This window comes from Tyto alba, unplaced genomic scaffold (assembly GCF_018691265.1).
Source record: "Tyto alba isolate M040663 unplaced genomic scaffold, T.alba_DEE_v4.0 Super-Scaffold_9, whole genome shotgun sequence".
In the NCBI taxonomy this organism is placed as follows: domain Eukaryota; kingdom Metazoa; phylum Chordata; class Aves; order Strigiformes; family Tytonidae; genus Tyto; species Tyto alba.
Genome location: NW_024881330.1, coordinates 18283524 through 18306030, shown reverse-complemented (window position 1 = coordinate 18306030; position 22507 = coordinate 18283524). Strand labels below are relative to the sequence as shown.

The window sequence follows — 22507 nt, the reverse complement described above, 5'->3', positions numbered from 1 at the left end:
TACCAAACAATAAAACCCATAAAAATTCTGTTACCTCTTTGTTACAGAGTTCCTATTTAACAGTTGAAACAACATTGAAATGTGAAGTTGTGATATTTGTGCTTTTGTTAGTGTAAATTCCAGGAGGTCAGGTTTTGATATGCCTTTCAGTCAAGCCTGGAATTATGTTGTGTATGTCTGAACCTTCAATGCAATCAATGAGATAGGAAAACAGATAAACAGGAGTAGGGGAAATGACAAGAACAAAAAAACACTGCTGTGGAAATTCATGTCTTGACATTAGTATTGTGAAAAGCAAATGACAATCAATGATACAGTCAGGTAAAAAAGGAGGTATTGTCATTTCTTGAAAAGCACTTAAACAGGACTCCATATATGAAGACATGAATTCTATTGTCAGACTACAGCTTGATATTTTTTTTATGAGACAGAGGCATAAATTTGAAACTTAAAAATTAAGTTACTCAAGTGACCCTATTAATATTAGTTTAAATGTGAAGTGCTCAAGAGAGTTAAAAAAAACCCAAACAAACCGAAACCAAACCACAAAAGAATGCAAACTGAATTCCCACCAAATCCCCAACTGAGAAACCTCCCCCACCTTGGTTAGAATCAGAAAACGATCTTATATCTTCAACAGTAACAACTCCTTGTTATATGTTTGCCAACTGCAAAACATTTTGCTTATTTTTACATAAGCTTTTTTGCTCTGTTGTTTAAAATGGTAGACAATGGATCTATCGGACAGAACAAAATCAAAGCCACCTCATCCTCAATACTTTGATATAATTTAGAATTATTCTTTACCTTTCTGCTATGGATGTAAGCAAAAGTCATTATTCTCCATTAATACAGGAAGTTAATAATAGCATAATATAAATTCATTTATAATATCTTGGTAGTTTAAATGAGTCATAACATTATAGAATATACAGTAATGTAGTATTTCTTTCCAGGATCTACAGACAATAACTTGTCTAGAACCGATCATTTTCACTGTTGTTTCCACCCAATAAGGAGCTAAACTCAGCTTCATCTGTACAAATGATACTCCTACCCTCTTCTGTATTAACTAAGCAATCAAATTTAGAGTAACCAGAAATTACATGCAGACATTTAGTTACTAAATATAAAATCAAATTTGCTACATGAGTGTGAGGATAAGTTACTCTCTAGGTAAGGAGACTATAGCTCATTCGGTTTAAAGCTGCTAGGTGCTAATCTTACAACTGTGGGATCAAGGTTGCAAGTTCTGCCAGCAGCTACACTTATTTATCAGTTGACATTTTGCCTGGTATTTTGACAGTTTTATGCTATCTGTGAGTGATACTTTCATTCACAACTACAACAACTACACCACAAATGAGAAAGCCTGTATTAGCTTCTGCAGTGACAGAAAGCTCATTAATATGCCAGAGAAACTGTGACAATAAAATTGTAGAAAATGGTCACTGAAATTATTCATTTCTTACACAGTTGAATAAAGAGTTGCTCTCTAACATAGTATTGTATTATATCCAAATGAAGGTAGCCAAAGGTCTCCCCCTGTATATTCTATATTGGCATGAAACAGCACTCCATTCCCTGGAGAAAACTGAGACAACTATATTACCACTCACACATTATTGTGATCTAGCACAATCTGAAAAAAACAAGACTGATAAAACAATCACTAAACAAGAGGAGTACCGCATAAAGGCCACTCAAATGACAAACCAAAGAAATTTTTGGCCAAAAATTTTGAAGAGTCTTTAGCTACAACCTTTGCTTTTAAAAAATAATTTAATGTTGTAAATTTGTTTAGATTTCAAGCAATCCTTTTATTGCATAACTGGTAAACTCCAGTTTTTATTTAACTCCTGCTAGTGGACAGACACTATAGGAGGGACCCCGAACGGAGACAAGACCCGAGTAATGACCTCACACCAATGCGATGAAAGTTGTTCTCCTTTATTTGCCTGAATAGCGCCAAGATATACAGAGCCAGACGGTCACACGCTCTATGCTTTACGATCTATTGGCTAAAAGCACTTATCATGCACCCGGAAGTGCTGTGATAGGTCTGCATCGTTAGTACACATGTACAAACTAAATATACTTTGCGGTTAGTGTATCCAGGCATTCAAACAGGAAGGAAGCACTAGCTTGACTTCCTCATTCTTGCCCTTCCAGGTGACCTCAAGGGCAGGATTACCATGTGGCTGTTTTCCGCTCAGAGACCCAGCCTGGACTGTCTAAACCCTGTAGGATCAGTGCATGTCCCTGATCCCCAGAAAATCCTACCACAAGACACCACATACAACTGGGTAGCTGCTAGCTTACTGTTCTGCCTAGTCTTCACACGTCTGAAGCTTTCAGCCCTGACACCAAACACATGTGTAGCAGAATAGTTTAGACTCTTAGTTTGTTGGTAGCTGCCTTATCAGATTCCTGGCAGATTATAGGGCACATTTTTTGCGTCTGTACACTATTCACCCAGGAAAATGTCTCACTGACGTCACTGATTTTTTTAATTCACATAATCAGTAATTCAGAAGCATTTTAAATTTCACAATTCTGTTTCCAAGAGAAGCATATGCAAACACCATTTGCCACAACACACCCTTGGAGAAAAGACAGTCAGTAGCCTCCTGGGCTGCATCAATCAGAGCATTGCCAGTAGGTTGAGGGAGGTGACTCTTCCCCTCTGTTCAGCACTGGTGAGACAGAAGCTGGTGCTGATTCCAGTGCGTGGCTCACCAGTGAAAGACAGACACAAACATACTGCACTGAGTCCAGTGATGTGTCACAAAAGTGATGAAGGGACTAAAGTATCTGGAATAAAAGGAGTGGCTGAAAGAGCTGGGATTACTCAGCCTGAAAAAGAAAAGACCCAAGGAGAGTCTTATCAGTGTGTTATAAAGCTCACTGGGGGCTGGTAAGGTGACAGACTTTATTTCAGTGTTGTCCAGCGACAGGACAGGAGGAAATAGGCATAAACTGAAACATAATATATTCTGTTTAAAAATAAGAAACTTGGAACAGGTTGTCAAGAGAGGCTGTGGAGTCTCCATCCATGGAAATATTCAAAACCACATGGACATAGCCCTGATCAACCTACTCCAGCTGCCCCTGACTTGAAAAGCGTGGTTGGACTAGAAGCATTCTAGAGGCACCTGCTCGCCCCAGTGACTGTGATTCCTTTGTGGTCACATATTTCGAAATGTAACAAAAGAATTTCTCTCAGGAAAAAAAAAAATGTACAGTTAGAGTATGTCTACACTAGCATTTTGGCACACAGTATACACACTTTTAAGGAGAAAAAGCCTACTTGATAAACAGTAGGGAGCACATACATTGGTGGGGAGATACTGAACTCTTTCAAGGTGAAACGAAGGAGAGCTCAATCATCAGGCTTTCACATAGCGCATTGCTAATAGAGACACAAGGTCAATGTAATCCAACAGCTAGCAATAAGGAAACACATCAACACTCCAGCAACCAGATCTTACAGGGAATGAGCAGTTTCTGGACCTCTAATGAGAACTTTCTAGACTTTGAGGCAGTATAAAAATATTTTAATATGCAAGTTAATAAAAAATAATATACTTTACCTGATAGCCAAATGTATTGTTTTGTGACCCGTGCCTTGGGACTCCTGGATTTTCACAGGCTGTGCGAGTAGGTTCTTTAAAAAAAAATAGAATAAATTAAAGACAAAACAAATGACAGTATTTGAATAAATATATGAATATATCACAAAATTAAGCTTGTTCAACAACATCCAATAAGCCAATGAGAGAAAGAAAATTAAAGTGCATTGATTCTTAAAGAGCTTAGAATAACACCAGCACAACTCAAAATAGCTGAAAACTGGATTGACTTATGAAGAGAAGGAATAATAAGCATTTCAAGAAATTTCATTAATATTGGTGTAACCTTACCTATACATCGAGGAGAAGAACCACTCCATGTGCCATCTGCTTGGCAAATCCTGGTGCTGGACCCAACCAAAATAAAGGGAGAATTACAGCTGAAAGAGACTTCTGACTGATAGATGAAGCTTTTGCCTTCTCTTTTCCCTTGAGCAGGTACTCCAGGATCACCACAAAACTTTGCTGTGAGTAAAGACATGTTAAAAATGGAATATATCATTTACTAAAATACACAAAAATAACACTTACATGGACTCAGTAAAGCAGTTACTCCAAATTTTATATTTATTTTATTAAGCACAGGTCAAATACATAAACATTTAATAGGAATTCAGAGAGACTAGATAACCAATTTTTAGTCTACTTCACTTTGCAGAAGTTTTGCTAGCTGTTCGGAATGTCTACATAGTGGGCTTGTTCTGTAGCTTGAAGTTGACACTCAAGGTTACACAACTTATTTTATTAAGCCACATATATCCAAAATTCACCTCTGCCCCAAACCACATCAATCTGCAAATCACCTTATAGGGAGCAGAGTGTACCAAACCTTCATGTCAATCTCCCATCCTCTGCTGCTTTCTGATATCTACCCAGTGTTCAACATTTTAGTATGATTAAAGGATTTGTCACATTTTAGGAATCATAAATTCTTACTTCCTCATCCTTCACTGAAAGACAAGATTTGCTATGTATGGAAATGCAACACTTGAAAGTTAGAACAGCTAAAAAAAAAAAAAACAAACAGAGTCAAGAAATTTCAGTGGCAATCTAAAAGTCAGACACTTATAAGCTGTTATAAGGTGGGATAAATTTGACTGATAAGAACATGTTCTTAAATTGGTCTTTTTACTTTGTACCAATCAGATAAAGATTCCTTATGTCTACACCATAACACGACTAAGTAAATGTACTGCTGGCAAGTTTACTGGTCTTATTCTGATTATTGTCAAAAGCTGCATTTTGAATAATTGATTCAGGAAATGCAATCAGCTATGGTAAACCCTGTGCCATATTCCCTGACACACCATGAATTACAATATTGTAGAGTCTGATTTCTTATCAAACAGAAAATGTTGTAAAACACAAAACCACAAAAACAGATGTGTGCAATTACATATTTCTAAAAAGGCATGTTGTACAGACAGTGGAATTTTATGCTCCATCTTTCTCTTCTACAAACAAAAATTAATTTACATCTCTTAAACAAACACCTTCAAAATACATTTTGATTTTCTCTATCTTTGTCACCTATGCCTTAAGTTTTCCAAAGGACCTGCTCACATGAAATGCTCCTACCCTTTACCTCTTACTACAGACACTGACTGTACAGGAAATCTATTTACACACATATTGTTGCAGAAAAAAGACTTAATCTGTACCATACCAGAAATGTATATCATTTCATGAATTTAAGTAGAATGATACCATCTGCAGAATTATAGGCCAGACTCTGAAAAGATCTATGAATTGGCAGTAGTGCCACAAAGTGAACCTCATTGTGTGATTTAGAGATCATAGTTGTAATGTATGCATTCATTAGAAAATTCTGTGGAACTCTTAATTTGAAAATATATGAAATACTTACAGATTTTTAACACAGAGGCTTGAAATTGTCCCCTGAACAGTTCTTTGTACCAACAAAGTAGCCACCACTCTCAAGGAAAAGAAATCCTCACATTAAAATATGGTTTCTTGGTAAACTTCTTACTATTTCGTAAAACTAAGTAATTTCCACCACTTAGTTGTCAGTCAACTTTACTCAATCTTTGAATATCTACTGAATATCTGCCTTCTATGTAGGTAACCACAGAAACCAGGCACCATGGTAAAATACAGCAGTTTTCCTCTGATACTGGAACAGGGGACTACAGAACAAAGTAAAGTTGCAGCAAACTGGAAGCTCTGAGTGATCCCAGTCCCAGTGGAAATATTTTCCTAAGGACTGAAAGCCTTTAACAGAGACAGGGTAATGGAGCTCTGGCACTGAGGCTGTGAGTCTAGTCTCATTCTTCAAAGACATTTAATTGATTAACAGCAAGTTATATCAGTAGTTAGGAATTTTCAAGCATAGGCCTGTATTTTTTTTTTGCCATCTATTTCCAAGCTTATAAAAACAGCTGTCCTTTACTCAAATTACTATATGAATAATTAAGTAGACAAATTTACTAGGTCATAGATGACAAATACTTAACCAAAGACATGAACATATTCCATTCTGAATAATTATTCCACATTATAACTATACCTTGCATATTTTCAGTTACAGGCCCTATGGAACCAAGCTGGGAACTAAATTTCTGATGTCAAGAATTGCTTAAAGATTGCTCATTGAGAATGACTTTCACCAGCTCCCTTTCATTTCTGCCAGATGGCAGCTAGTTTAAGGTCTTTGACAAGCAATGGCTGCCAACTGATTTCTCTTGCAAGCCAATGGGTAACCACTGCACGTTAACAACGTTCAGTTAATGTAATCTCTACATGAAACAGACTTTAATTCCCAGGCAGCTGCATTCTGTGCTAACTATACCTTTTAAAAAAGTTTAAAGGTGGAGACTCTTTTTCAGTGCATATTACAGTATTGAGTATTCCAACCTCGAAGATGACAAAGAGCTTGTGGTATCCAAAAATTAATGTAAGGACACAATATTTCAGTCAAGAACAAATGATGAAAAGAATTCTTCGTGGTCTTTGATGTTCATAATATAGTGGACTCTAGAAAAGCTTTATCCAGACAACTTAAACAACAAATGGTGGGGATTTTTTCTTCCAGAAACAATGCCTTTTATCATGTTCCATAGATACAGTTTCAGCAACACTAAGCAACTGCTGTTGATGAAATGAGAATATCATTAGGAAAAAAAGAAAAAGATCATCTATATGATACGCTTTCATATTAGTAAGATATAACCAAAACAAAGAACGTTTTTGAAAGCGAGAGATGAAGAATGCAAAAAATAGTAAAAGAACAGAGAACTGCATTTTGCACCATTTAGCAAGATACCTGGCAAGCTCATCTATTTGGCAAGCATGAATTAAACTTCAGGGCTGTAAAGCCATGAAGATGAAATTATCCTCTTCCAATTATACTCCTTGCTCAAGACCATTATAGAGGTTCAGTGGTATAGCTATTCTACAAATAAATACAGAATTTCCTCTTCAATGCAATCAACTGAATATCTCTCAGAAGCATCACAATCACTTCTTTAAAAAGATTTTTTAAATAATGAGTGGAATGACATCAACCTAAAGAAAAACCCACATTTGCTATTGTAATGGAATTTATAGCAATATAAAAATCCATTAATGTTACAACTTTAAGGTTAACAATTTACTGCATAAAACATGTAACTTAATTTAGCGTGAGGGAAAAAATAGACAATTGTCAAGGAATCACCCTGGGGCCTAGTCAAAACCAGAAAAAACTCTCTGTGACTTCAGAGAAATTTTAGGATGAGTAATGAGCAAATAAAAGAGATTATAATGAAACCTCCCCTATCCTATATGCAACTGGATCTAAAAACAAGACAGGACCTCTTAATCTTGTTTTGCCTTGGATTATTTTCTATGCATTGCTTGTAATATTTTGTTTGTGTTTGTGTTTAAGGCTTTCTATATGCTCATAAAGGATTTACAGGTATTCTTTTGTCTTCCTCAATCCACAAATTATGTTTTGGAAAATGTGGAATGATTGTATTTGTCCCAGGTCTGAAATGAACCGAGCAACTGCTGAGGGGAAAAAAAAAAAAAAAAAAAAAGGTGAAAACTTTAAAAACTTTAAAGAGGAAAAAAGCACTATAATTGAATAGAAATATAGGACCACAAAGTAAATACATACGCAAGCACTGAGGTACTTCACCACTCCATGTTCCATTCCCAACACAAGTCAAAACAGCAGGAAAAGAGAGTTCATATCCTGGAGAGCAGACATAGCTAATGCTAAATCCCCAGTCCAAGTTTGTTCCTTCCAACCTTCCATTAGAGATCTGCGGAGGAGTTGGGCAGGTAACAGCTGCAATAATATTCAAAATAATTAGACCCAGCTGCTGTAAATATCCCCAGTGTACACGATTACTAGAAGAACCATATGTGCTAATTTCACCTTTTTTTAGAGGACAATAGAGTCAGGACATGCTACCTTCCTCACTGTATTCTTGCCACATTTCCTGAAGTTAGTACTTTTGGTTTCCTCCATTTAGGAGACAGTGGCTGATTGATAAAGTATCTTAAATAAAGCAGGATGCTGCATCAAACTGAATAGGAAGACTACCTAAAAATCAGTATGGAGACTATAAAGCATACAACATTTAAGATATGTCTGGTAGTACACTACGAAATTATTTTGTTTGTCCGTTTAGACAATACAGAGTACAATTATCTTTAGTTACAGTGGTAATAGTCAAGTACTTTCTTCCTGTTTACCAGCTTAGACATTTGCTCAATATTAATGTCCAGGGATGAAATTCCAGGATGATTGTTCCAAAGTATGACTTGAAAGCCTGTTTCTAAGTACCTCAGTTTGGTTAGTATTTGCTTCATTAATAGCTCCTCACCAAAAAGCATCTAGCTTCTAGCTAGAGAGAGAAAGTTTAAGGATTTACAACCTCTTGAAATTCTCAGTGTTGCTACCTCTAAGGCCAAGAAGTATTTCAGTATAGTTTCTCATTTCCAGGCCTCCCAGGAAAAAATAGAAACATCTTCTGCTCAGTTGTAGGAAAGAGGACTGAAAAACACCATAGGAGGACAGTAGAAATAAGCAGATATAACTAGTGACGAAGATAAAAGTGTTATTCACAGGATGACGGGTAGTAACAGGCAATTGCTAATTGAGAGCTGCAGGAAAAAGGGTATAAAAGGAGACAAATGAAAAAAAAAAAAAAAAAAAAAAAGGAATAAAAAAGAGAAAGGGGGAAATTTAGGCCAAAGTTTCTAGAATGAATGAGAAAGCAAAAATGGGTGAAAAAGAGAAAAGTTGGGAGAAATTGTGCTAGCAAAAGAGAAAGACAGCAAATGAAACTAGTATGATTTAATTTAGTGGAAACAATTAGAGTAAATGAGAAGAAGTGGTGACTAAAAATAAATCAGAGAACACACATGTCACAAGAATGGAGGACATGAAATGCTGCACTCATAACATTTAAACTTATGTTTAGACAGCTGTCATATTGCAGGCTCAAAAGAATTTAGAGGCACTAGATCAGGAGTACTGCATATTTGAATGTGATCTGCAGAAGGCTGACCATGTACCATTTCTCCATTCTTATTATGCTCTCCAGTGAGAGAATCTCAGCTATTTACACCACAAAGATGCTCTGCAACACCATTCATGGCTGTTTGAGAATGCTGGATGAAAGTAGTACTATTATCAAATAATCTTTTGACAGTCAGTAAACCAAATCTAAATTTTAAGACTCTATTTTTATACTTTTTCTCTTGCTTTTGTTCATAGCTTAAAAAAACCCACAAACCAACAAACCCAGAAAAGGACATGATAGTTTTTGCCAAATTTTCATGGTGTTTTAAAAAAATAAGTCAAAGTACTCCAAGCATCATAAATCTGCCTGCATTCTTCAAGGGCTTCATGACTAGTCCTTTTAATTAAAGCTTTATGTTTTAACTTCCGAGCTGAATAATAAAAGAAGAAATAACGGTCAATAGGAAATGAGATAGAAGCAGTAAAATGAAAACAGATATAATATCAGTATTTTGTGGTAAAAAAAGAAAACAAACAAACAAACAAACAAAAAAGAACCCCACAACCAGTAACAAGTCAGAATGCCTCTAAAAGTTTTGGTAAGAGATTTAACCATAAATATATACAGCAATATTTCACAGATTAAAAGCTGAAATTTTATTACAAATGCAAGTCTGCTGAAAAGACAATGCTTGAACGGTTGAATACTTAACTGTAGATGAACATGTATCCTTTTCCAACTAGGCAAAGCCAGAGAATTATTTATATCTTCTATTTCAATGTCATGGTGACAATTACACATCCATTTTCTGCCCATTTCATTTTCCAGCTATTTTAACTAAATAGTACCAGAGGACTCTGATACTTCATTCTGACAGTAAGAACTAATTGTTATACATTTCAAATATGCTGCTACGTATTATATATTACTTTTAATTACACAGTCAAAGAAATGGTCATTACTAACTTACCAAGTGCACTCACACAAATGTGTGTGGAGTAGAACAAAATTCAAGAACACTAGAGATTCTGCATATGGTTATTATTTATTATTTGTATAAGCCATAAATATGTATGATCTAAAACCAGAAAGACTGAAAAACTCAAAGTAAAATTGGCACTGTTTTATAGTTCTGTTTGAATCAAATCAGAGTTAGATCTCCTGCTCCCAGTTAGGTGCCCTATGGTCCTTAAGACTTCTTCCGTCTTATGATCTTCTAGCTTACACTTACACTTACAGCCACTCTTGGAGACAGACAGAATCTTGTCAATAGGACCGGTATGGCTGTTCTGTTCTTAAAATCACTTTTATAATTGAGTAAGAGCACAATACAAATAGGAAAAAAAAAGTGAATTATTAATAAGACCTTGAAGTCTGGCATCCTCAATAATGTGTTGGGAAAATAAATTTAAAAATTGACATTAACACAGGTTAATTAGAAATAAACTGGACTTGGTAAGATATTGGGAGAATTGTACTTAGCAAGGAAAATAATTGCAAATGGGGTGGAGATCTGAAATGTATTTGATTCACTTTGACGAATTAATTCAGGGGAGGAAAATGAGAATTACTGAGCAGGTATGTAACCATACTTCCTGAAAATAAAACAGAAGGAAAATGGATGAGAACAAAGTAAGTACAAACTTAGCTGACTGAGTTTTAAGAGAATAGAAATCAGACATATTTAATGTGAACCCAAGAAGAAAACACCGAAACGATAATGCTGTTTCTCTACAGCTGTGGTATTCAGAAGAGTTAGAAAAATAACTCTGGAGAGGGTATGTTTTATGGCTTAGTAAACAAGTGAGTTACTCGGAGAAAATTGTTTTAATGACACAGATAAGGTGGTCTTTCGGTAAAGTTTAGATTTTTTGCTGTTTAAATTTCAAAAGAGAGCATTAAAAAATTTCCAATAAAACAGAGAAATCAGGAATGTAGTTAGTAAAAGAGAGAAAAGAAAGATCTTGAGATTAATCCTTTCCGTTTTCACAGTAGAGAAGATAACATGAAGCAGAAAAATGTTTATTAGGAAATTTGCTAGAAGGATTTAGTCTTTTTTCTGAGTATGTTGATACAGCACAGTGATGCTCAAAAGTGCACATCTGATGAAAGAGGCATCATAGAAAAACCTTAGTATTACGGATAGGGTAACCCAGAACAATTTGCCTTCAAAAAAGTTCAGTTATATATATGCAGACCTTTCCCAAAGGTGCCTTTCATATGTTTGAGTGGTCTTTTTGTAAAGACAAGGACATATGTAAGGTAATTTTTAGTATGACATGTTTAACAAACAAGCAAACAAATCTAAACCATCATTTCATATTGGTTAATTCAGTTTAGGAGCAAAGTAATAAAATGTTCTATAAATCTACAAAAACCTGTTCAACATACTGTGCTGGTATGAAAAATAAAAGGGAAAAGAAGCAAAAGATTAAGTTACCATTCCTGCAGCCAAAAAATCAATTCAGTGTGTTCATACTAACAGCAAGTTTTGATTTCTGTGGAAATATTTGGCTGACTCATTACAATAAACAGTGGATGTAAATGTCATAGAAGAAATAGTCCACAATCAAAATGAATGTTGTACCTTTGCATGTTGGGATTGCTCCACTCCATGTGCCATTGATAGTACAAGTGCGAATTAAGGAGCTATTTGATTCCATTGTATAACCAGGTTGGCACATATAAGTAACATTTTGTCCAACGACATAATCATCACCATATCTCATGCCATTCGCTGGGACTCCTGGATCTCCACAACTGATAACTGCAAATAAATAGTTGAGGAACAGATTTTAAAACCTAAATGTGATTTATTTATATGTGAGAGGAAAAACAAGAAAAAACTACCCATTTATTGGGGAAAAAAGGAGAAAGAAAAAGTATAAAAAATCTTATCTCTACCAAGAGAAGATAAACATATATGTCATCTGAATTAGCTGACAAACACATGTGGAGACGTATAACAGATATAATTGGAAAACATCAATACATCTGTTCAGTAGTAGAAGTAATGGACCCTAAAATCTGGTCAGTAGCATTTCAAGAAAAAAAAAAAGGCAAGAAATAATCCACCCTTTAATACCCTCAGATTTTCCTATCAGTTCAGAGTTTCATTATTATAGAAGCTGATATCTATTGTTTAGTTTACTTTTCCAAATGTACATTCTGAATGAAACAGTCTGGAAAATTTAAGATATGTCTGCAGAAAGCTCCCACTTTGTAAATGCTCACAGGGTTACTATGTACATAAACAGATGAGAATGTTCAGGCAACCCCCAAACATGGACAATTGCTTATGACAAAATTAGGCCTATAGTACTTTAATGAGTGGTTGCAAAATGTCTTGTGACTCCTAGTATGAGGAGATAACTTATAAAGATAGTCTCTTAATGAGATTAAATATTCCTAAGATGTTAATAAAGAGTTATATCACTAGAATTTGAGAATAATGTTAAAATAGGTAAATTTCTCTAAGATCTGGTCAACTGGTTCTATTTGGATCTGGAACAATTTTCAGAGTAAGAAATTTTGAGAACCCTAATAGCAATGATATAAAGCTGTTTCCAGGGGAAAAACAAACAAACAAACAAACGAACACCAAAAAAAAAAAAAAAAAAAAAAAACAAAAAACAAAAACACCATGAAACAAAACAAACACTGGGAAAAAAATCTAGTCCATACAAAATACAGCACCAATGTGTTTTACAGTTTATCTTATAGTAAACTCGACAATCCCCTACAGCATTGTTATTACTTCTGGAAAATTATGGGAGGCAATTTCCTGGGCAGAAAGCATATCCTGGTCACTTCTAACTCAATGCCAAAGCACAACCAATGTGAATGGCACCCTCTCTGTATCCTGGTTTTGAAAATGAGAAAACCCAAGAATACCAGATTGTAGTGTATTGTGTCCAGATCCTTTGATCTAAATAATTGTGGAACTAAGAATCCAGGGTCTATAATATGCCTGCTCTGCAGTTTACCATAGTCTGAGTAAGCAAATAGTAATTAAGCTGCATGCATCAAATCTTCAACACAAAAATGTCCCGCACAATCACTCTCTATGGATACAGAAGAGACTAAAGAACATACCACAGTGTTATCTGAGTTAGTATAAATGTAGCTAGTGCAGTGATCAAGAAAATTTGAGATCAGCCTATTTATTTTACCTAGTAACGGAGTAATTTATTTTTTAAAAAACTTGAAAAGTCATAGATTTTTCTTTGTCATTCTTCAAATAATATAGAGTTGTGAAAGACAGAACTGTTTCTCTTAGTTACACAAGCATATTGAAATACTCTACATGTTCTACCTTTCTTTATTTGACATATTATCTTTACTATCCTTAATGTTGCAAATTCAACTAAAATCATCCTTAATATTTTTCCAGGTATATTACTGTTTTGGCTGGATTTCAACATAATGCTCATGTCCTTATCCTTTTTTACCCTAATCCTTGTTTTATCTCTTTAGATTTTCCTATATGAAGAGTATTTCAAACCATTGGCTTATGAATTTAAGAACATGCAAGTGCCATACACCATATACAATCAAACAGCTCCACAAACTACACATTTATTTTATACTGTTGAAAACTTTTTTCATTGTTTATTTAAATCCAACTAAAACCATATTCTCAGATTTTTCATTCACCTTGAGTGGTGATGGAATGAATCTCCATTTCTTTCTTTTGGTCATTAATACAAACTTTTTGCTTCTTCCATTGTTGCTTTTACTGTAATGATTGTACCCTTTCCTGCTACTGACACTTCAACATTGATTCATTATGCAGTGAGAGGCACCACGGCTTTGACAGATCTCTAGATTGTTCTACGTTCTCAAAATTCCTACCTTCCTATCATTTTTTCAAGCCATATTTCAAAGTTAACAAACAAACAAACAAACAAACAAACAAAAAAAAAAAAACAGACCTGATGTTCTTTCATGTGTTTTTGCCCTTCTGTATGTACTAGTCTTTATCTTACTACAGGAAAATAGTTGCATGAAAGAAAAGACTTAGGGGTAAAAAAGAGTCATTGTTCATATTACTGTGTTGTAATATTAGAACTATTCATAGAGGTGAGTTAGTACTGGTAAGGAAAAGATCCTTTTGCACTTTTGTCTTATACTGCAGCATTGGACTTTCAAAGAAAGCAAAAGCAGATTTAAGGATGTAACTTAGATTTTACTGATACTGTGCTTTGTCATAAACATAGGAATAAAGCTTTAACTAAAAGAAACATGTAGTAGCTACTTAGCAGGCTCAGTGGCATTTTCTGAAGTTCACAGATTCAGACAGTCAGAGAATCACAGAATGGCGACGTTGGAAGGGACCTCTGGAGGTCATCTTGTTCAACTACCATGCTCAAACAGTCCATGCAATGACCCAAAGTTGGACCACCTCCACTTAAATCACTGCGGTAAGCAAAACTCAGCTTAAATTGTTGTAGTGATCCTGACTGGAAGACTGTTGTGCATTGAGGAGACAGTGATCCACAATATAGTTAACCTAAGGAGCCCAGGCCTGTGTGACATATCCAGCATGGCCTTCAGACCTGTGCTGAGCCACCAAGATCCATTGGCTAGGGCACAACCTCAGCCAGCTCATGGCAACAGAAGAGCTGCAGTCAGCTTCCACTCAGTATCAGTGATTACACCAGCTGCATGCCCCTGCTTTTTATCCAGCAAGAAGTTCTCATGAGAACATTGTTTCTGTTTGACTGTAGAAATGATATAATTGTTTCCTTGTAAGAAAATCCTTAGAATTAAGAAAAAAAAAAAAAAAAAACAACTGAAGGGAGAATCTTTGCTCTGGAAAAGGTCTGCATGGCATGCTGCACACAGGTCAGAGTCTTGTTCGATGCTGTACTGCTCAGGACTCCCAGCATCTAAAGGGGCATAAGATCATTTATGCTATTCTCTTCTTACAGTGTTAGCTCTGAAAAAAATAGCATTTCCCATAATATCCAAGAAGCAGCTCATTACTTGGTACTTATAATCAGTATGGGCTGGCTGTAAATTTTGATAACACTTGGACTAAACAAAAGTGAAATATCCTGAATCTTCCTATTAATAGAGACATGAGACAAAACAACCAGTCAGGACACTGATATGTATGATGTGTCTGATTAGAGTGGTTTTGGGAGCCCAGAAAGAAGGTGGTGATCCTGTTTGGATAAAAGATCCTGGAACTGGGGAATATCCTAGAACAGGAGGAGATGTGTGGAGACAAATGTCAGGGTATGAGTTTCATATGAGCAGTGGCACAGTGTGAATCAATGGGGCTTTAAACCCATCCTTCCCAGGACAGCAGAGTAATCCCTAAATGTAACACTGAGAGGGGGAGAGGAAGTGTGAGACAACCAGGCATGTAAAAGCTCTAAACTGCATGATTCTGAAACAGACACCAACACCCAGATCCAATGTGGGTTGCCATTTACTTTGTGTCACCCATGACAGCCACCGGGACAGGTGCTTGCTTAAGCTTTTCTGGAATCCTGCAATGGTTCCATGAGGTTCCATGACTTGAACAGGCAATAAGCAAATTTGGGGAAACGTCATGGTGAAAAATGGAGAGCATGTGTACTGGTTTTGGCTGGGATAGAGTAAATTTTCTTCACAGTAGCTCATATGGTGTTGTGGATTTGTGCTGGAAACAGTGTTGATAACATAGGGATGTTTCAGATATTGCTGAACACTGCTTGCATAGCATCAAGGCCTTCTCTGTATCTCAGGCTGTCCTGCCAGCAAGGAGGCTGGGGGCACTCAAGAAGTTGGGAGGGGACATAGCTGGGGCAGCTGACCCCAACTGACCAAAGGGATATTTCATACCATATGATGTTGTGCTCAGCAATAAAAGCTGCAGAAGGAGGGGTGACATTTGAAGTTATGGTGTTTGTCTTCCCAAGAAACCACTACATGTGGTGGAGCTCTGCTTTCCTGGAGATGGCTAAACACTGCCTTCTGATGAGAAGTAGTGAATTAATCTCTTACTCCCTTTGCTGGCTTGCACAGCTTTTGTTTCACCTACTAGATTGTCTTTAACTCAACCCACAAGTTTTTGCACTTTTATACTTCCAATTATCTCTCCCATCTCACAGGGGGGAAGCAAGTGAGTGAGTGAGCAGCTGTATGATGCTTGGCTGCCTACTGGGGTTAAACCACAACAGTATGGTAGGGACAGTGAGGAAAAAAAATAAATAAAACCTGCCCTATCAACGAAGTCTGTTAGCACTGCTAATTATACTGCTTTGGATACACATTGAAATCATTACAAGAAAATTGTTCCCTTACAACAGATAATCTTCTTCAGGCGATATTTACAGACCTGGAGATAAAATTGGCAGGAGAAAGAGAGATGATTGTTAACTCATGATCTGTTAACTAGCTATTTAGCTAATATTGTCCATTAACTCTTGATAATTATCTGTTAACTATTTAAAATTGATATTTTATTATAAGAGAGAATATAGCAAGTCAAGTATTATTATTTTGTATGTAGATGTGCTAGGGAACTGTAAAATTAAAGGTCTGTAGAAAGGGACACAGATTGGACACAGCTCTGAGCAATCCGCTCTAGCTGGTCCTGCCATGAGCAGAGGGGTTGTAGTAGACAATCTCCAGAGGTGACTGCTGATCTCAGCTGTTCTGCCGTACTGTAAGATGCCTCTCCATTTCTGGATATTTCAGAGCTGCTGCTAGTACCTGTATCAGCTTGAATACAAGTTGTGGCACCTAGTAGCACTTTCACCCTCCTTTAGGAGTTAATAGTCAGCAATGCTCAAAAAGGCACAAATGAGTCAGGCTGAGATTCTCAGAGTTCATACTTTTTTTGGTAAGATTTTAAATCAATTGTTCTCTTCATATTATGGTCACTCCAGGGGACATGCATCAAAATAAAATCCCCTAAATAACATTATCACAGGAATAAACATATAAGGGGATATATTTTTTAGATGTGCAGTCATAAAAGAGAACTGTGTATTAGGAATGTCAATAAATTTATAGTATAACAAAATTAAAATACTTGTGTATTAATTAAATCAATAGTACTTTTTCTATTACATGTAATCTTCATAATGCCTCTCTGTTTTATTAGAATACTTTGTCAGTTTAGACATTTCTCTAGGTTTTAAGCAAAATTCCTAAGTTTCTAGCTGAGTAGAGTTTTTTGAGAAGACTGTTCTAGCAAGTCCTTCAGCTAAATGTCATTATAAAATATAAGAAAAAACTATAGATGAAGTTACTGTCACAAAAGACCTTTATCCTTGTTACAACTAATCTGGTTCTCACTATAACATGAAAAATAATAAATAAACAAAAACATTGGTCTCTCTCACAGGTTTGTTGACGGCAAAAGCAGCTGTTCACATGCCTACCGTTAAAGATGTATTTATAAACAACACAAGAAGGAGAAGTTCTCTTTATCATCTTACTTTTGGCTGTTATTTGGGTTGCTATAAGTGTGTAAAGTAGCCAGCTCTACAAAAACTAGGGTACTAGTTCAAAATTTAAGCAACAGTTTGCTATGCCTCTGATGAGGATATGTTTCCTCAAAATGATAGAAAGTTTCATTGTCACATAAATATAAAATTTTCTTAACTGTTACTAAAAGATGAACTAGGACATGTAATAAAGCAGGAAAAGGTGGCCTTGACAATTAACTGTCACAAAATGCTTATTATGAATGTGAGAGATGCTGGAATAGCTTCTGTTAGCTGAGTAACCAAAGTAAGTATAAGGTTAATGAAGAGGCCAAACAGAAGTTGTTATATGAGAGCGTGACAACAGTTTTGACCTCAGAGTCTACAAAAGAATACAAAAAGAATTCTTAAATGTTAATTTAAAGGTTTTTACCTTCTGCTCTCTGGAAGACCACAATACTATACTGCTAACTTTTCATGATGAAGAAAATCAATTAAATTATTAATGTCTGAATATGACATATCACAAAACATACACAAGATTAAAAATATAAATGAAGAAAGAATTAAAGTAGGCAAAGCATGTAACCATACAACTCTTTTAATCTGTAATAGCAGTCTCTGTATTTTACTATACTGTGTCTGTCTTTAAAAAAATCATATTCTTCATCTTCTCATTGCACTATATATTTTTAAAGTATTTAATGTACAAAATTATGTATGAAGTAGTGCAAGAAGGAGCTGAAGAATTAATTTATTTGCATCCAACTTCTATATTTCACTTTACTGTCTTTCAGAGGAGAGAAAAACAAATACTATTCATTAGAGATATGTCTTACTTGTGCAGTTTGGCAAGGATCCAGACCATGTTCCATTGGCAGTGCATTGTCTTACAGATGATCCAGAAAGTATGTATCCTTCCATGCATGAATAAATTACTGAATTAGAGAATGTAGTTCCATCAATACGAAATACTTTTCCATTAGCGGTTGTTCCTGGATTACCACACTGCACAGCTATAAAGCAAAATGTTAAGTATTTTTAAAATGTTGTAAACACAGTTTTTGAAATAGTAATGTCTAAGGACAATCCTGCTGCCAGCAGTGTTAAGTGGTAGAAATCCATGCTGTTGTCCCGAAAAATGTAAGTTTCACCACTTACTGATAAGTCTTTTTGTACAGTAAATCTCTGTTTTCATTAATAATTTGGTTTTATTCTTTTATATGTAGGGAAACACAGCTTACAAATTTAACTTTAAAATCTGCATTAATGAAAAGCTAGTTTAGCTGCAAAGACAAACTCCAAATTATAAGAAAATGGCTGATCTACAATAATCACTGTAGATTTAATCTGAATCTATAGTAGGTATGCATTTATGGCATCACCAACGTACATTTCCTACCTAATTCAAAGCACGGAATAGAGTCAAATTATTATTTCATAGGCAGGTGTAAGCCTGATGTTTCCCAGTTCTTCAATGATCAATTTTGGAATCTGAATGTGTCTTTCTTATGTGATTATATATATATATCAAATCTATATGACCTAAACTAGACCAATATACTTGTGTGTGCATTACACACACCTATATATATATACCTGTGAAGCAGATTCATCATATCAAGAGATTTTTAGGGGGAAAAAAAACATCAGAAGTATCTTACAATATAAAATGGACAATTAATTTCTGTAACAGATAAGATCAAAGAAGTACAGCAGAAAGTTCAGCTGGGTTAAGCATATCCATTCAGATACCAACATACAAACACCTATATATATATATATATATATGTTGTGCCAGGATGACAATTATTTGGCAAACAGGATATTAGAAAAACAGCTTGAGAAATAAGTTTTTAGAATGATTATTTCATACAGATAACGCAGTCATCAACAGTGACAATGTGGAAAATAAGAGTACAGGTTCTCAAATTATTTTCTGCTTTTTGGGAAGCTTTTCTTTGAAGAAGAGTCTGTTGGGATTTCCTATTTTTGAATCAAGATAATAAGGTAATAAATTATTCTCCATAAATATGTTGTTACAGCTTTCTTTTATGATAATATATCTAGCTTGAAGATTCTAAATTATTTTTTTCAAATAAACTTGTTTCAACATTTATTTTTCTATTGATAAATAATGTCAACAGTATTAGTAAATAAAATTTTTAAGCCAATCATTTATGACGTGTATCTAATGAAATCCTGACATTGACTTTTTCCTAAAACTCAACTCTTATCTGAAATTCAGATGTATAATGGATGTAATTAAACATTAGGTGATGGTGAGATTTTTAAGGGAAAAAATCTTTCAGGAAAAATTGAGGTCTAGAGGCATTACATATTGTATTTTCTGTTTTTTTTTTTGGTTTGTTTGTTTTTTTTTTGTTTTTTTTTTTTTTTTTTGTACTGGATAACACATATAAATTGAGAAAAATAAACAGTTCAGTATAGTTTTTTTCTCAAAACTTTGAAAACATGTAGTTTCACGGGTGCCAGGAACTGATTTCAAATTTGTCACCCAATATGAAGCCATTGCTATGGTATAACAACTTATTTGAAAAAATTTAATGGTCAATCCAAAATCATCAGTTTACCTACCATTCACAACACAAAACTGGCAATGTAAAATTGGTGTTCTGATTAGCATTTTTTTAATAAGACAATTTAAAAATAGAGTGGATCTTCTGTGATCTACCTTTGCATTCTGGTTGTCTTCCTGTCCAGCTTCCATTTGCCATACATGTCCTTTCTTCTGAGCCATGGAGGATATATCCAATATCACAGCTGAAATGTACCGTGCTTTTAATTTTAAAATTGTTTTCTTCTCTAGACCCATGACCTGGGATACCTGGATCACCACAAGAACCAGCTGTATCACCTATAATTTAGAGTGCAAAGATTAGAATAAATATGTAATGTTATTATGATACTGCATTTAAAATGTATGCTTCCATATAGTTATAAATAAATTAATATATATATTTCAGAAAAAAAATCCATATATCTCAGTGGTTTTGAGTCCCTGTAATTACAAAATGTCCTGGGTTTGAGTGAGTGGTGGCGTTTTTTGGTAGCAGGGGAGGGGGCTATAGGGATGGCCCCCTATGAGAAACTTCTTGAAGCTCCCCCAGCTCCAAGTCAGCTCCACCTCTGCTTGAAAACTAAGCCAATCAGCTGCACCTCTGCAATAATGTATTTAAGAAGGAACGTGGTGATGAGCAATGTGACTTGAGAGGAGGAGTTGCGGCAGCTGCGTGAACACACATAGCCTGTGGTTTCTGCCTGGATGATCATGGTACTCTGTCCGAAGGAGGCCGGGGTCTTGTGGGAAAAGGTAGCCCCGCTGCTGTAATTCAGCACTGGGAGGATTGCAGCATGCGGGGGTGTCCCACACCGGAGCAGCTCGGGAAGGGCTGCAGCCATGGGAGGGAATCCAGTTGTAGAACGTTAGTGACCCATGATGGAGCAGTGTGGGGAATGCTGCGGCCTGTGGGAGGGACTCATGTCGGAGAAAGTTTCTGGAAGACTGTCTCCTGTGAGAGAGGGACCACAATGGAGCAGGGGGAACAAGTTCCAGAAGCTCCCCCCAATAAAAATGGACGAAGTGGCAGCACTGATTGCACCTCCCATTCCCTGCCCCTGCGCTGCTGGAGGGAGGAGTTAGAGATATTGGGAGCAGAGCTGAGCCTGGGAAGAAGGGAGGGGTGGGGGAAAGGTGTTCTCAAGATGTGGCAATGCTTCTCACTGTCCTACTCTGTTATGTGTTGTTAGTGTCTGTAATAAATGTATGTGCTTTTTTTTCTTCCCCTAATGAGTCTGCCTTTTGCTCATGACCAATAAGGTTGATTTTTTCCCCATCCCAGTCCTATCTCAAACCGAAAGCCTGGTTCTCTGTCCCTTCTTATTGCTGGAAGAGAAGGGAGAGAGAGTGGCTGCATGGTGGTTGGCTGCCGACCAGGCTCAAACCAGGACACAAAATTACTTGATTCTCAAATAATCTCTTTTTACTTATTTTCTATAAGTACAGAAATTATAATTATCTTAAGATTCCCCTTAGAACATGCTAAACTTTTGGTAACAGACTCGTTAAACAAGAATAGAGAATCAAAAAGAAAACCACAAAACCTTGGTCATTTTTAATTTAAAATAAGGAATTCTCAGGAAAACTAGGATCCTGATCATAAAGATAATTTTTTTGTTTGCCTGTAAAAGGTGTTCATAAAATACTTCCTAGTTTTATGATAACATTAAAGTTGTAACAGTTTTACCACTGAATGAAAGTTCTAATCAACAATTTTATGTACATCTGACATAAAGAATTTCCCTGATTTATAGAAATGTTGAAAGCTCAAGGCTGCCTGATAGCTAAAATATTCCTCAGCTAGAAATGTTTAAGCAAATTCTAAGTAGAGGGTTAATGTTTTCTACTATCTGTTGTATATCAATGTTAAAATAATCAATATAGTCATAATAATAATAACAATACGTAAGGTGATACACCAGAATCTTAATTTATGGTGATAAATTTTAGGAAGCTCTAGGTAACACTGTATTTGCACAGCAGGTCAGTTACTTAAATATTTTAATGTGTACTGAAGATATGTTGGTTTATCTTTTTAAAGGTCTTTAAACTAGTTTTCTATATAATAAGAGATGAAGGTATATTGTATTACTGAGTTTCAACACAAAGGAGTTGAATTCTAGAATTCCTGGAGCTGTACTGTTCAAGTTTTCATCCACAGATATTCAGTTTACAGTACAAATTGCAAATAAACTGAAGTCTTCTATACAAAAAATAATTCAAACATCATAATATTTTTGACAGCATATCTGCATTATTTTACACTTTGTTACACTAAAGTAAATAAAGAAGAAATACTTTAAGAATCAACTAGAAAGCTTTAATTAAACCACTGAAGAATGTCATATTATATCTTCCCATTAGAGACAATAATATTCAAAGATTTGTACAAAT

General features: G+C 35.5%; 1 protein-coding gene and 1 long non-coding RNA gene across 2 annotated transcripts in view; one reads left to right on the top strand and one right to left on the bottom strand.

Moving 5' to 3' along the window:
* CSMD3 (CUB and Sushi multiple domains 3) overlaps positions 1–22507 on the bottom strand; it is a 703442-nt gene that overhangs the window by 28240 nt on the left and 652695 nt on the right. Inside the window, exons 58-63 of the mRNA XM_042785878.1 lie at positions 20228–20410; positions 18372–18548; positions 11694–11873; positions 7750–7923; positions 3924–4097; positions 3594–3667 (exon numbers count right to left, since the gene is read on the bottom strand). Of these exons, the coding sequence (XP_042641812.1) occupies positions 3594–3667; positions 3924–4097; positions 7750–7923; positions 11694–11873; positions 18372–18548; positions 20228–20410 (962 nt within the window). The remainder of the gene's footprint in view (positions 1–3593; positions 3668–3923; positions 4098–7749; positions 7924–11693; positions 11874–18371; positions 18549–20227; positions 20411–22507) is intronic.
* On the top strand, positions 5227–20895 carry LOC122152637. Its single transcript, XR_006164702.1, has 3 exons — positions 5227–5238; positions 14198–14202; positions 20801–20895. It is a non-coding gene; the product is annotated as an uncharacterized LOC122152637 (long non-coding RNA).